The sequence below is a fragment of the Aquarana catesbeiana genome, linkage group LG03, assembly GCF_042186555.1.
Source record: "Aquarana catesbeiana isolate 2022-GZ linkage group LG03, ASM4218655v1, whole genome shotgun sequence".
Classification (NCBI taxonomy): Eukaryota; Metazoa; Chordata; class Amphibia; order Anura; family Ranidae; genus Aquarana; species Aquarana catesbeiana.
Window position 1 is genome coordinate 685,560,764 of NC_133326.1, and position 16,695 is coordinate 685,577,458.

At 42.2% G+C, this 16,695-nt stretch overlaps 1 protein-coding gene across 10 annotated transcripts in view; it reads left to right on the forward strand.

The window, feature by feature from the left end:
* Window positions 1-16,339, forward strand: part of MINK1 (misshapen like kinase 1) — a 274,895-nt gene extending 258,556 nt beyond the window's left edge. For all 10 annotated transcript variants that reach the window (XM_073623000.1, XM_073623005.1, XM_073622998.1 and 7 more), the window contains 9 exons: window positions 2,471-2,582; window positions 3,788-3,958; window positions 6,138-6,281; window positions 10,483-10,617; window positions 10,720-10,820; window positions 11,226-11,375; window positions 11,455-11,614; window positions 13,953-14,092; window positions 14,683-16,339. In XM_073623000.1, coding sequence (XP_073479101.1) covers window positions 2,471-2,582; window positions 3,788-3,958; window positions 6,138-6,281; window positions 10,483-10,617; window positions 10,720-10,820; window positions 11,226-11,375; window positions 11,455-11,614; window positions 13,953-14,092; window positions 14,683-14,766 — 1,197 coding nt within the window. In that variant the 3' untranslated portion in view covers window positions 14,767-16,339. The remainder of the gene's footprint in view (window positions 1-2,470; window positions 2,583-3,787; window positions 3,959-6,137; window positions 6,282-10,482; window positions 10,618-10,719; window positions 10,821-11,225; window positions 11,376-11,454; window positions 11,615-13,952; window positions 14,093-14,682) is intronic.
* The last annotated feature ends 356 nt before the right edge of the window (window positions 16,340-16,695 follow it).

The window sequence follows — 16,695 nt, forward strand, 5'->3', positions numbered from 1 at the left end:
CCTTCTGTGTATACTCCAATCACTGTGGTTTTCTAAAGTGCAAAGTGCATCAATAAAAGTGCTTCACCCAAAGTGATAAATCTAAACGCTCAAAAGATATCTTTGGCCACCAAGTGACCCGCAGGCATATAATATAGGATGTCTTTAGGACCTCCAATGTGCCCGTCCAGGAATCACACAGCAAACACCATTTTTTAGTAGATGTGCCAGGTTTCCAATCCGGTCAATAGTGGCATATACATGCAAGTTTCCTTATGTTGAGCTCATATCCCAATCATCCGCAAATATTATCTCCTCTGAACAGAGCCACAGAAAGGCATAAATAGTGTAGTAACGTCTTTTAATCTCCTAAAATGCAGCACTTGCATATGAAGTTCACTGTAAGATACAGCAGGTAAGCAAATGCAGCTTGAAGGAGAGCAGAAGCCGGTCCATCACCAATGAATTGTTCCATGGTGTTCGGCGTGCGTCTCAGATGTAAGACGGAAGTGGAGGACTCGTGTAAGGCCTTTTTGTTCTAATAAGAATACATCAGCTGTGCATTTTAAACCATTTTATACATTGGTACACTTACCATACATAGTTCACATACTGGTATAGTTCACATTTATTATTAGTTTGACATAAATTATATATGATTGTTGCGCTCTTTATTTTTCTTTTATATGTTTATTAGTAGCCACTTATTTTAAGTGCAGCATCAGACGTATTAGAATTGTAGGTTTGGCACCGACACCCCATTTTTCCACTTAACACGTTTCGCTTTTAAAATTGCGCACGCTTGTGGAATAGCGCCAAACTTTGGTACTTAAAAATCCCCATAGGCGACGCTTAAATTATTTTTTACAGGTTTCCTGTTTAGAGTTACAGAGGTGGTCCAGCGCTAGAATTATTACTATCGCTCAAACATTCACAGCAATACCTCACATGTGTGTTTTGAAGGCCGTTTACATATGTGGGCGCAATCCTACGTATGAGTTCGATCCTGCGTGCGAGCGAGCACGCCGGAACGAGGGCGCTTTAAAAAAAAAAAAAATTATTGTAAATTTTACTTTTATTTTTTTTATTTTGATTCTTTCTTTTTACATTTTTTTTTAATCACTTTTATTTTTATTACAAGGAATGTAAACATTCCTTGTAATAGGAATAGGGCATGACAGGTCCTCTTTACAGAGAGATCTGGGGTCTATAAGTCCCCAGATTTTGCCTCTATGCTGGAAAGCCTGAAATAAGAAATAAAAAAAAACTATCTCTGTTTTTCAGCCAAGGCGGCGGCATATTTTCAAATGTAGAGACCGGGCATGACGTCATAACATCGCGCCCGGCCTCTGAAAGGTCATAGAGGCTTCCAGGGTTGTCCCCTCCCGCTGCCTGTAAGAACGATCAAGCGGCTAAACATCCACTTAGATTGTTTTTGCGGTGAAAGGAATCGCCGGCTGTAAAAGAAGATATCGGAACGATGCCTGTAACTGCAGGCATCATTCAGATATCCCCACTCAAAGTCCAGGATGTCATATGATGGCGGGTGGGAAGTGGTTAATTGAACAAGCTGAAGTTAGAAGCTGGTTACTATGTACAGCTCCACCAGATTCAAATCTTCCCCTGAGGGTAAAATCAATAAAGCCCTTTGACACTTTTTTATGGTGTTATAGGCGTATTAGACAGTCTTGTGCCAAATTCATAAAAGTTCAAATGTGCAACACTTTTACATTCTGGTACTATGGCTGTGACAAATTCATGAAAGTGGTTGTAAATTCAGTTTTTTATTTTTTTTTGAATAACAAACCATATGCTTTACTGCTTTGTGCAATAGAACGGCCCCAATCCTCCTCCTCGGTTCCCCCACTGGTACTCCGGCCTTCTCCTCTTCAAAGTATGCCACCATAGGAAGCCGCCTCCTATGCTGGCACACCTGCGGGGTCAATCCCAAGCTGCACTGTCTGCATCCATAGATACAGACAACGCAGCTCAGCCGCACCCCCCTGCTCCCTCGTCACAGGATTTGACTGACAGCAAGGGAGCCAATGGCTACCACTGCCTCAGCAAAGCCTGTGAGAGCAAGGAGAGCTGCTACAGGTGGTCACAGCGCTGGATCGGGTGAGGAATCGGGTAAGTGTAAGGGTAGGGGTAATGGGCGATACAGGTACTGGAACTTTTTTTTTTACCATAATGCAGGGAATGCATTAAGGTAAAAAATATTTAGGATTTAGAACCACTTTAAGAAATACCACGGTTGGTGAAAAGTAAAGGTAAATAAGACCTCTTCCGTGTTACATGTAAGTATTGTGTTGCATAAAGATTTCTGAGACAGCATGCTGTCTGAGGCAATTCTCCACTCCACTTCACTCTGCTCTTTATGACATCCAAGGTGCGTTTCCTACATGGTTTTCATGATTTAAATAATGTGCTATAACCATATCTACACATACCAATGCTTGCTTTCACAAAGAATATTTCCATGTCTCTGCAGTATCAGTCCCGCGGCCTGGTGAAAGCTCCTCCCAAAACCTCATTCACCATGTTTGTAGATCTGGGGCTCTACCAGTCATCAGGAGGAAGTGGGGACACCATACCTGTTGCAGGTATTTGAGTTGCTAATTACGTTTTTGCTTTTACATGTTGTGCAGGTAGATAAATATAAGGGGTAACTTTCAGGTTGTGCCTATGGAGAGGTGAGAGGAGGGTTCTGCAGACCCAGGTAAGCCCTCCAGGAATACAGGAATACCAATGGTCTCTAGAAAAAAACCTCATGTATGCAGTTGATGTATGGTCATGTATGCAGGTGACAAACCGCATTTAGGGAGCATGTGTAGTCTGTAAACTCTGCTCTTCATATTATCTCACACAGCTGACTGAACTAGCTGGCTTTGACTAGCTTATCAGTATTATTCAGAAAAATTAAGCAATCCACCAGACTTTTTAATTCTTAAGCTGGCCATAGACATTGCAAATTTATTTTATGCAACCGTGGGTTGTGTTGACATGGAAATTCATCCCGCTGAGCCATTGTGTGTTATGCTGGTGGGGGAAGCTCGTCCTCGTCAGGAGAACATAGTGATTATTGCATAGTGATTATTGCTAGCGGCTATAACAATCGATCAACTTGGGTACATTCAGCCTGCCTTTACATGGTTCGAATCTCAGCCTCTTCCTGCTGATATTCGAACTGTCAATGGCTGGCTTTAGGGAAATTAACAAGTGTGGGAACACCAATGTTTTAAGCTCCTTTTTACCTGTTGATAACAGGAGTCTTTGTCCCAATGCTGCATTCTCGGTTGGGTGAAGAAGTGGAAGGTAGAGTTATGGCCCGTACACATGATCCGAATATCGTACGACAGATCGTACGACCTTTTTCGCTTAATTAGTCGCAAGTAGAAATTGAATAGGTAAATAAAGTCACGAAAATTCTCGTACGACAGAAGAAAAAATCGGAAGTGATGCCATGTGTTGTAATGTATTTGTATTGTATTTTCGAACGACAACTATACTGGCTAAACAAAAATCGTAGGATCTGGTATTGTACGAGGAAAATTTCCATGCTTGTCCGATCGGATAATATCGGAAGAACTGTCGTGATCGGCTCTCGAAAGTAGTGTACACACGATCCGAAAATCGTACGATTCTTCCTCGGACGACAGTTTTCGTACGATATTCGGATCATGTGTACGGGCCATAAGACTCCCTACCTTGTCCCATCAGCAGTGTATAACAATTAGCAATTGTTTACCTTGATGTGAACAATTCTGTTGTTCTCTATATTTGAGATGGTACATTTTTGTTTTTGCAGCGTCATTCGTAAGCGCAGATGCCGCCAGGTTGGAGCAGTTAAAATATGAAGCACGAAAAGGATCTGTTGTGAACGTGAATCCAACTAACACAAGGCCACACAGTGACACTCCAGAGATCAGGAAGTACAAGAAGAGGTTCAATTCTGAAATCCTGTGCGCCGCACTGTGGGGTGAGTGGAAGGGGCTGCAAGCATGTTTAGGAAAAGCACATTCTTTGTATAGACAAATATCCCTATTTTTCCCATATAAGTCACTTCAAAAGAAGGTTGAACATTCTGTAAACTACTATGGCCAAAATTTCATGTACCTCCTCCAAATTGGGTTTAGGTACTAGTGGAGGGTGCTATTAATACTACTACTATGCAAGGATGTTTTAACCAATTGCGCAACCTTGTGACAACTGTTTGGGGAAGGTCCTTTTCTGTTCCAGCATGACTGTGCCCGTGTGTTGAAAGCCAGCTCCATAAAGACATTGTGATATGTTGTTTGGTGTGGAGGAACCAGAGTGGCCTGCACTGAACCCTACAGAACTAAAATGGCCGTTGCAAGCCTGGTCTTCACAGCCAGCATCAACACCTAACGTCATAAATATTCTTTTGGCTGAATAGACGTATATTCCTACAGACTCTGCAAAATCTTGTGAAAAGCCTTTCTAGAAGAGTCTGTTATAGGTGTAATGGTCAGGTGTCCGCAAACATTTGTGTGTGTGTGTATATAGAGATATAGAGATATAGAGATATAGAGATATATATATATATATATATATATATATATATATATATATATATATATATATATATATATATATATATATATATATATATATATTCTATGTGTTCTATCCATTCTTTCTTTCTTTCTTTCTTTCATGTATGTGTGTGTGTGTATATATATATATATATATATATATATATATATATATATATATATATACATTCTGGAGCACACAGTTGATCAGTAGCAAGATTAGTTTTTCCCATGCATGCAAACAGTCGCACCCAGGGCTACTTGCATAGTCTCCAGAATGATATAGGTGCCACTGGCATGCGTCAGTACACAGTATTTTAGCAGAAAATCCCCTGACATTTGCTACTACTTTTGGCTAACCGTTTTTTTACAAAGTATAACTGGACATGTTATGATGAGGTGACCATACTGGTGGGTAAAGTTAAAACAAAGGTCACTTAGCTCACCTAATCCCCAGCGGCTGGTACGCACACTTCCCTTGCTCCTTCGCCTCTCTGTTCAGCTGCCAGAATTGTTGAAAGAAAGCCCTGTGCAGAGTACCAAACTGACCTGTTGGAGCTTATTCAGGACTGTGGACTCCTTCCCCTTTCCAATCTGACAGCACTGGGCCATTCGATAGGAACTTTAATGCTTTCAGACAGCAGAGGAGACAGTGAGTCACATGATCACCCATACCCTGAAGTTTTTGGTATGTTACTTTGTTCCCGGTAGTTGAACAGGAGCAAGGGGAGAAGTATATGTTGCTGGGGTGGGGGAGAGTAAAATAACCCATTTCTTTTACCCTCCATGGAGAAAGGAAGAGGTCACTGTAAAGAAACCACAAAACCCTTCAGTAAATAAGTACTTTTTCTTCTTGGTCCCCAAGCTAATTTCCATAGAGGCCATTGTTTCCAAAATGAGGACTAATCCTCTTTTTTGGGACGTGTGTGTGTGTGTGTGTGTGTATATATATATATATATATATATATATATATTTAATGTGTTTATGTATATGCAAGGAAGACTTGTGGATACCTTCTGTTTTTAGGTTCCTCCACTGGAATTTCAGGTGAATGTTTTTAAGATGGATTGCAATGGATGGACTTGCCAGCTTCTCTGGCCCCTTTTACACTGGTGGACTGGTCGGGTCTGTCAGTTTTGCAGGCAGACCTGATCGGACCCTCCAGTGTCCTCTATGGAGCGGTATATCGGTTCACAACCCCCAACATCCGATCTGATCCAATCCGCTAAAAACAGATGGAAGAGTATCTGTCCCCCATCCGTCTGGCGGATTGAATCAGATGGCAGTCAGGCGGTCCATTTAGATCCGACCGCCCGTAGAGGAGAGTGGGCTGTGTTTGTGTCCAGTCTGCATAAGCGTAGCGGACACGGATCAGCCATCTAACTGCTCAGTGCGGATCAGCAGACAGATTCCCCACTGAGCAGGCGCACTCCAGCAGAGCCCGCCCCGTGTGAAAGGGGTCTTATTGTCTAATCCATGTTTTGTTGTGTGAAAAACTATATTTGTTTGCTTTGATGTTTGGGTACATAACAAATAGAAAAGCTTATCAAAGGTCCAAGTGCTATCTCTGTAAGGTCAAAGTACAACATTTTATGTTCTAGGGGTCAATCTCCTGGTGGGCACAGAAAACGGCCTCATGCTTCTGGATCGTAGTGGACAGGGCAAGGTCTACAGCCTGATCACCCGGCGGAGATTCCAGCAGATGGATGTACTGGAGGGTCTCAACCTGCTCATTACCATCAGCGGTAAGTGTATGCAATTGAAATACAGTCCAAAGTAAACATGTTGCTTAAAGTTGTTCTAAACTAAATGCTTTAGTTTTTTTTTTATCTTCGTGCATTCTTTGCATTAAGGTAAAAAAAAACCTTCTGTTATTAGGATCCCTAATACTACTAATAATAATACTTACCTGAGCTCAATCTCCATCCAGTGCTGTGCCTGAGAGCTTCGGTTTTTTCCTTGCTCTCCCTCTTCTCACTGATCATGAAGGTAGCAGTGGGAGCCATTGGCCCCTGCTGCTTTCAATCACAGCCTGTGAGGAGAGAGAAGGTGGCGGGGCTGGCTTGGGATTGAGCTGGCTTGTTATTGAGCCCGCACCAGTGCCCCCATAACAAGTGGCTTGCTGTGGGGGCATTGGGAAGGGGGGAGGAGCACCAGCGTTGGACCCCGGAAGAAGATTGGGACAGATCTGTGCAGTGGTTTCAGGTAAGTTTTTAATATTTATTATTTAAAAACAATGTAAGCATTAGAATTGCTTTAAAGTATAACTAAAGGCAAAACTTTTTTTTTGGATAGAATGGAGAGTTATTAGAACCCCTGTCAGTTTTTATTGCTGTCTGTGCCCCCGTTAGTGAGATTCCCCCTTTCTATTTGTCCTGTTTACTATTATCGTTGCAAGTAAAAGAAATTACCCAAATTTTGGGTTGTCCCCAGAAAAGTAATAGAGTGGAAATCTTCCACTGGGAACACTAGTTCTGGTTACCTGGGGGTCCCCAAGGAATTGGGGTTTAGGGATACAGGGTTTTCCTTTCACTTCCTGTTTGGCTATGGGACAGGAGGTGAGGGGAAATCTCCGCAATGGGACACAGATGGTGAAAAAAAAACCTTACCGGGAGTTAAAACCCTCCCTTGCTCTATCCAAAATGGGGAAAAAAAACTTTTGCCTATAGATCTACTTTCTAAGGTATCAACTGAAAAAAAAAAAAAGGCCATATTAATCAGTAAGTCTACCTGCAGATGTAATTTATTCCAAAAAATATAAATGGTTCAGATTATTAACCTATATACTTGAAAGTGTTACCGGGAAGTTTTATTTTTTTCCCTTGCCAGTGAAAAAAAAAACAAGGGCCGATAAAGGGTTGGTGGCAGAGAGTGAGAAATTGTGACTGGGAAATGATGTGCAAAATAAAAGTCACAAAATATTCTTTATTACAGTGACCATAGCTGATAAGGAGTCCCATGTCACCAATTGGTGCATTAGTGTGCTTATTCTATGTACCCAAAATATATGCAATCTTTTTCATTGTATGTCACAAAAAAAACATTTTTAGATTTCTGACATGTCACAAATATGCATTGAGGATCTTTTTTTTTTTTTCTTCTTTTACACCGGCAAAAATGTTGAAACCTGCGCTGTTTGAAAGTCACACTGTTGAAACTTTATCAGGCCCCAAGCCTTTTATAGCTTGGTAAAATAAAATTTGCTGAATTATCTTCACCTTGGCTGAATTATAGCAAACACTCCACACTATAAAGCAGAGAAGAAGGCGCTTCTAAAGTGCAGTAATAAAACACTTTAAATGGCAAGAAAGGGTTAAAAACACTTACAAGATGGGAGTTAAAAAAAACGGGCATATAAATCAATCCATAACGACCAGCGGGATGCCTCCTGGGAGTAAATACAGCTGCAGGTGAAGTTCCAGCCAACCAACGGTGGTAAATACTGTCTCTCTGATCCAAGATGGAGAGCCCTGCTATCAGGATCAGCATGGAATCCAGGCAAACGGACGTGACGTCAGAGTGGGCGTTTACTTGTTTCGGATCATGCCTAGTCGCTCGTTCTTCAAACCAATCAGTCGGCTGGAACTTTAACCTGCAGCGGTCTTTGCTTCCAGGAGGCATTACGCTGGACATTATAGATTCATTTATATGACTGTTTTTCACCCCCATCTTGTAAGTGTTTTTAACTCTTCCTTGTCATTTAAAGTGTTTTATTACGGCACCTAGAAGCGCCTTCTTCTCTGCTTTGTTTTACCTATAGAGTGTGCTTCCCTCTACTGAAGTGCTGCTGTGGTGCATTAATCGCAATTCAAGAGCCAGTCATGTACTTGTTTGTTAACCACTTGCCGTCTGCCATATAGCAATATGACATCGGTAAAGTGGTTGCGATATCCTGTCCTGACCGGACATCATATGACGTCGCCTGGATATCAATCCCCGGGGGCGCGCATCGTGTCGATCGTTGTTGCGATGTGTCAGTCTGACACACCACAACTAGGTAAAGAGTCTCTGCTGGAGACTCTTTACCACATGATCAGCCATGTCCAATCACTGCTGATCACGATTTAAACAGAAAGAGCCGTTGATTGGCCTTTCCTCACTCGCATCTGACAGATGCGAGGAGAGCCGACCGGCTGCTCTCCTGATGGGGGGGGGGTCTGTGCTGATTGTTTATCAGCACAGCCCCCCCCTCAGGTGCCGGCCCAGGACCAACAGGATGCCGCCAGGACCATCAGGGATGGCCACCCTAGACCACCAGGGAAATGCAAATCAGTGCCCAGGCAGCTGCCAATCAGTGCCATTGAAAAATGCCGGCCAGTGTTGCCTATCAGTGAAATCCAGTGCAAGCCATCAGTGCCCATCAATGCCCATCAGTGCCAGGCAGTGTCGTCTGTCAGTGCCACCCATAAGTACCCATCAGTGCAGCCTATCAGTGCACACTAGTGCCACCTATGAGTGCCCATCAGTGCTGCCTATCGGTGCCCATCATCAGTGCCCATCAGTGAAAGCGAAAACGTACTTATTTATAAAATTTTATAACAAAAACAAAGAAAAACTTTTTATTTTCAACATTTTCGGTATTTTTTTTTATTCGTTTAGCAAAAAAATAAAAACCACAGAGGTGATCAAATACCACCAAATAAAGCTCTATTTGTGGGAACAAAATGATAAAAATTTAGTTTGCGTACATTGTAGCATGACCGCGCAATTGTCATTTAAAAAGTGACAGCACTCTTTGTTATCCAGAGCGCCTTATTCTCCACACTCCTTGAACTCCACACTGTAGCTATATAATTAACCCAGGAAAAAAAACGTAATATATTGCAGCTTGCCGGTTGATAAGTGAGATGGCTCAATTTTTTTTTCTTTGTGATCCTGCCAGTATCGCATTTCCTGTCAAGGCTAACGATACGATACTCGCTGTATCTAAGGAAAAATAGTATTGTCACTTTAGAACAGTACAGCAGAACCCCCCCCCCCCTCCCAATCTCTATAAATAACAAAGAGGGGGATGTTCTGTATTCCAGAGAGGTGAACTGGGAAGGGCTGATAAGAGTGCAGAATCTCTTATAAAGATCCAAATTTTCTAGCTCCCCAGCATCCCCAGGGGGATGGGTGAGTTTTTACCCCTACCCCAACCCCCCCCTCCTTCTTTCTTTCTGTCAACTTCCCTTTTTTTTTTTTTTTTACTCCCATCTTTATCTCCTCCATCTCCTTATTCCTCTTGTCATCCATCCCCTCCCCTTTTACTTTTTTTTTTTTTCCACTGGGGTTTAGCTCCTGTTCACATTGGAGCCACTTGTCATGCGATTTGACAGGTCACATTGCGTGACAAGTCACATCCTATTGCTGGCAATCGCACTGTTCAAATCTGTGCAATGACGACTTTGCAGTCCCGCATCGATTTGAAAAAGCAGTACATGCACTACTTTTGGCGATTACGGGGTTGACTTGAATAGACATCTGTGCATGAAGCTGCACAGATGTCTTCAAAGTCGCACCCGAAGTCGCACCGACATGCGGCTTTGAAATCATGCGATTTCAGAAGAAGTCGCACAATTTCAAAGCCACAGTCCATGTGAACGGAGGTTGAGTCTTGCTTTTGCCCCTTACATTGAAAAGAATGTATGAGGAAGCGGTATATTTCAATGTTATGTACAAGAAGCTTCCCTGAATACATGTAACAATGTCTGCACCAGAAACTAATGCCTTCTATTTACTTTTATTTGTGTGCAGAAGACACAGGCCAGGACTCCTGGCAGGATTAATAGGTAGTTTTTGCACTAATTTTATAAAATGCATTCAATACTATATTTATCGGACAAAAAGGAAGCAAATACAAGAATGTGATTGTTAGGACTTTCACAAACCTCACTCACGTTTGTCAGATTTGATATTTCCCATGAAAACTAAACTACCACATCGCACTGATGTCCTTTGTTGCAGGTAAGAGGAACAAGCTGCGGGTGTACTATCTCTCCTGGCTAAGAAACAAGATCCTCCACAATGACCCAGAGGTGGAGAAGAAACAAGGGTGGAGCACGGTAGGCGATATGGAAGGATGTGTACATTATAAAGTAGGTAAGGACCGCCGGCTACATGTGTTCTCATTGGTTATCCGATCTACTGGATGATTAGAATAGCAGGGTTTATCTACTCTTACCATCTTGTTATCTTTCACAGTGAAATACGAACGTATTAAGTTCCTGGTGATTGCACTGAAAAACTCTGTGGAAGTTTACGCCTGGGCCCCCAAACCTTACCACAAGTTCATGGCGTTCAAGGTAAATGTTCACAGATTACCACTGACACCTATTAACATAAATCTATATCATCTTCACTTGGCTACACTTCTTTAGGGCTTAGATCAGGGGTAGGCAACCTTCCAGAGGTTGCAAAATGTGGAGGAAATCAAAAATCCGGGGGGGGGGGCTTAAAAAAAAAAAAAAAATTATTAGTAAATTACTATCGGGCCCCCAATAAAAACACAGCATAGTGTCCTGTGCACCCACCCAGTAGTGTCCTGTGCCCCCGAGTTAACAGTCACAATGTCACCAGTTTTAACTGACCGTGTAGCTGAGAGTAGGGGAGATTTGCCCTGTTTAGAGCAGCCCATTGAAAGGTTGATAACGTTTAGTAAAGCATCAGTGTGGTGTATGCTCAATTGACTAACCTTCATATCTCTGCAGTCATTTACAGATCTCCCTCACAGACCACAGCTGGTGGACCTCACAGTGGAAGAGGGTCAACGGTTGAAGGTTATTTACGGATCTTCATCAGGTTTTCATGCAGTTGATGTGGACTCAGGGAACAACTATGATATTTATATCCCGGTCCATGTAAGTACTCGTCCACCCCCACAACACAGGACCTGGTGCCTCAGTTCCCAGTTTAATTGCGTTTAACTCTTTTCTGCAGATCCAGAGTCAGATCACCCCTCACGCCATAATATTCCTGCCAAACACAGATGGCATGGAGATGCTGCTGTGCTATGAGGATGAGGGTGTCTACGTTAACACCTATGGCAGAATCATCAAGGATGTGGTGCTGCAATGGGGTGAAATGCCAACCTCTGTTGGTAAGTTGAGTTCTGAATTTAAGCACCACATCACCAAGTGCTTTTAACTTTAGAATTGTCATTAAAATACTGCCTGAAATTGAGGCTTAAAATTAACATGTTGGCCTACCTAAAGTTTTAAATGAAAAGTTCTAAGGTCAGGCGCCAGAACTGATAACACCAGGTGGGTAAGGACCTGACATGTTCCTCTAAAGAACTATTGTGACTTTCATGAAAGTGCGGATAGCCCGCAAATAATTAATACTTACCAATTACTACTGCCTTGCTACCTGCACACTGCAGGAGTTTGTTATGGTGTTGGAGCTTCCCCAGGTGGAAGACTTCACTGCTTCTCCTCACATGACAGTGTGCCAGCCTGGCCATTGACTACGCTTGTCCAAGCACACGACATGCAGGAGGTAACATGTCCCCACTAAACCAAGAAACACATTTAGGCATCAGAAATAGGGCTCAGTCAAAGTGGGGCGGTGGCTATAGTGAGTGGATTCGTGAGTATGACTTGTTAGAAGTGGGCTATTAATTGACACTAAATGGGCAAAGTGACATAGAAAAAAAAAAATGTATTATTAAAAAATAATTTATTATGGTTATTGATACTTTACTGCATTTCTTTGGTATCGGGAGTTAGCCACGTCATTAAGGGGGTCATTTGTCCCCTTAATGACCAGGCCATTTTTAGTGACATAGCACTGCGTCACTTTAACTGACAATTTAAAGCGGTTGTGGGACGTTGTACCCAAACAAAATTGACTTCCTTTTTTTCCCACAAATAGAGCTTTCTTTTAGTGGTGGTTGATCATCTCTGCGTTTTTTCTTTCTTGCGCTATAAACAAAGAGCGACAATTTTTAAAACAAATATTTTTTTTGCTATAATACATATCCAAAAAAAAAAAAAAAAAATTTAGTCATCCATTTAGGCTGATATATCTACATATATTCTACATATTTTTGGTAAAAAAAATCCCAATAGGCGTATATTGGTTTGCACAAAAGTCATCGCATCAACAAACTATGGGATAGATTTAGAGATTTTTATTTATTTTTTTATTGTTTTTACTAGTAATGGTGGTGGTCTGCGATTTTTAGCAGGACTGTGACATTGTGGCGGACGAATCTGACCCCAAATTACACTTTTTGGGACCAGTGACATAAAAATGCACTGATCAATGTAAAAATGACACTGGCAGGGAAGGGGTTAACGGTGTTCCCTGGGTGTGTTTTAACTGCAGGGGGGATGGGCTGCCAGGGACATGACAGAGATCACTGTTCCCGATGACTGGGAACAGATCTGTCGTGTTCCCTGTCAGAACGGGGATTCGCCTTGTTTACAAAGGCAGATCCCCGTTCTGCTTCTGTAGTAGGCAATCGCGGGTCACCAGCAGACAGAGTCCGCTCGATCTACGGCACATGGCTTCGAGTCACGCCTGCCTGCAAGTGCGTGAGCCGACATACAGCTATGCCAATTTGCGCAGGAGAGCCAACCTGCCGCCATATAATGACAGCAGCTGGTCGGCAAGCACTTAAAGTAGAAGTTCACCCATAACCTATCTAGCCCTGTAAAGAAGAAATCCCTGTACTTGCCTGTTCTGTAGCCGGTCCCACGCTGATCTGTCAGTGGCAGCTTTACTGTGTAGGCGTGTGCAGGAGAGGCAGCCGACAAGGAAAGCCCCACAGGAACTTTCTGGGTGACGTCTTTTCACACGTATTTCCCAGCCATTGTCGGTTCTCTCCTGTGCACAGCATCTGCTGCTGGAGACCGGATCGGCTTTGGAAAAGGTATATATAGTGATTTCTTCTTTACAGGGTTAGATTCGTTTGAGAATGTGGCTGCGAGTAGATTCAGAGTTGGTTAGGTTATGGCTGAACTTACACTTTAAATACATTTCCTGAAGGCCGATAATGGCCTTTTGGTGTTTACGTAGGATGTTGACAATCTCAGTTCTCTTCAAAGGCTTGTGTATACCCCTCACATTCCATGTTCTTATTGGAGTGTCCGTCACTTCAGTATAGGGTGGTATAAACTGATAAGCTCGCGTACATAAAACCTGCCGGAGGCCCTCAATCGCATGAAAGCAGAAAGCTCTATTGTAATCGGAATGTGGTCCCTTCTGCAGACTGGGAGTCCATGAGGTTGGGGTAGAAACCAGACGTGCAGTGTGGAGCAGTTTCCAAAGTTTCAGAAGGGATGGGACATGGTGGCAATGTACTTTAGATATTAACCTGTAGCATGAACATAGAGAATCTGTACAACTGTACACAGGGACAACAGGTCTTTGAAACTGCACTTTTGCAAATAGTAGTAGGCTAAGTCTTACTGAAATTTTCTTTAACTTCTCAGCATACATCTGCTCCAACCAGATCATGGGTTGGGGAGAGAAGGCCATTGAGATCCGCTCGGTGGAGACTGGTCACCTCGATGGGGTGTTTATGCACAAGAGGGCTCAGCGACTAAAGTTCCTGTGTGAACGCAATGATAAGGTAATCCTCTTTTGTATGAAAGCTCAACAGGGATCTTTTAGAAAAGATTGGGATGATATTTATTCACTATAGGTACCTTTTTTTAGTGGCAGTTCATAGAAATGTCTTTATGACCTATAGCTTGCTTTGCTCATCTTCCAGCCGCTTCAGACTGGCAGTTGATTCTCAAAAAACGGCAGCTTAATTGCAATACTGCATACTAATTTCAGTCTTTGGTGGCCTCATGTGTTGAACATATTTTTGATGTTATTCCTACCATCTGTGTATATTTGTGCAAAACTTTTGTATGCAAAGAAAGTACTTGACAATTGAGAGAATGTAATAGAATTGCATGCAAGAGTATGTAGGAAGCAACATGATCAAATGCATATTTAAATATTTCGGCCACCTTAAATTTATTTTACATTTAATGCTGATATTATGGGGAAGTTACATAACTGGGACATGTTAAGAGATTTTAGATATTATTAGAAAATAACAGCAAGACACAGTTTCAGCTTTTGTGTTTTTTCTCTTTTTTTTTTTTTTTGTCTTTGTATGTGACCGTGTTAATAATGTTTCCTTCCTCTGCTCTGTCTCTTCTCTCTCAGGTCTTCTTTGCCTCTGTTCGTTCTGGTGGGAGTAGTCAGGTCTATTTCATGACGCTGAACCGCAGCTGTATAATGAACTGGTGAACGAGAATAGTTTTGGGGATACAATGATGATTTTGAAAGACTGCTCCTGATCTCCCCACACACACACTGGAGCCCATCCTTATTAATCCCTCCCAGCACACATTTCCCCAATCCCTAACACTTCTTACAGCGCCTTGCTTGCTTATTTTATCTACATTTTAATTTATTGGGGTGTTTCAATAGCTATAATCTTACAAGAACAAGAGACGTTTCATTTCCCATTGCTATCCCCTCCAGTTTTTAGGGGAGACGGAGCCAGGGAAGGTGAAGAGTGAAAACCCCAGGGACATTTTGGACTTTACTCTCACTGAAAGCTTGCAGACCTTAACTCATGTGTCAATGCAAAGAAAACGTCCTGTGTGGATATTATATGGACCCCAGTGTTTGGCAATGTTTGGATTATTGGCGCTTTTGGGAATGGGGATTTATGTGAAAACCACCATAACTTATGGAGCGTGAGCCAGCAATTTCATGGAAGACCCCTTTGGGGAATATGAAGAGCCAGTTCTTTTTTTATTGGTAAAAACATGTTTAAATGGAAGCTTCCTCTGCTGTGGGGTTATGTCAGACCCCATCGCAGTACCTCTTTTATATGCTAACCCTTATCAAAAATTGATTAGGATTGTTCACTAATGGCACATTACCCTTTTAAAAGCACTTTATCAAATATATAATCTTGTATGAATCCAAAGTTCCCTGACAAACAAAGTCTATACTTTCCTCCTTTGCAGCACTCCTGCACATTTTATGCTGCAGTATTTCTATAACTTGCAAATTTAATGATCTTAGTTGTTTGTTTCTAGCGACTAACCAGCCCCTCCAAACAAAAATCTGCATGTCACTCCTACAACACTAGGTTTTTTTTCCTTCTTCCACTGTGGCTTTTGGTGTTTCTTCCATACTTTAAACTGCCACGAGCTGGATATTTTAATTTTGGTGCTATATGCAGAATTTTTTGGGGGGGTTTTGGATTTTATACTGTAACTTGGAAAGCCAAATCCTACTCCACAGCATAATCTTTAGTTTAAGGACTGCTATGTGTAATTCACATCAGATTCTGCAGACGGCCATTAGTTATTCTCATGCAGACAGTTAACTTGAAGTGAGCTTAAAACAGGAGCTTTATTCACACCTGAAGACCGGGATCTGTGCGACTCTGCAAAGTTTTTCCTTTCTTTTCATTTTTGCAAGTCTCTGAGCTTTCTTGGAGTGTTTGGAGATGCCTCTCCCTGAGGTGATCTTCACAGTGCAGACCAGTCCCTGGCAAAGGCTATACCAAAAAAATACAGACCTTTTAGAATCTAGTTATCATTCCCAAAAAAATGTTTCTTTCCCTTGTGTGTGAACTCGGGTGACCCTGGAATCCCCGCACAGTGAGAGACAATCGAGGTGTTCATCTAGGTGGAATCGAATTTGCTATTTTTGTAAACTTGACAGATGATTATAGGGAGGTGACAAACAAACATATTTTATGTAGCAAATTGTATAAAGGTTGAATTTGAGAAAAAAAAATATACAACCGCTAATATTGGTGACATGTTATTGCTCTTAAATAAAGTTATGTCTGCTAAAACCACCGTCCGTGCTTTATTGCTAAAGATGGCTATATCAGCCTACTATGTATACCGTATGGCAGAAAGTTTGCTTGACTGAGTTCAGGTGTTTCAGAGACACCCATTGTTAACAGTTGTTTAACCACTTCCCGCCCACCTATTGTAATATGACGGCTGGGCACTACATTCGTCGTTCCGGGTGGACGTCCTCCCTCGCACGCGCCCCACGGGAAGCGCTCCGACGCGATCTGTCATCGGCTGTGTTCATCAGACACAGCCGATGACTTATCAGTGTACTGGCCCGCTGACCAATCACAACAGATCTCGTGACAATTGTATACAATGGATGGCTTCCTTTGATGCCATTCATTGTGTG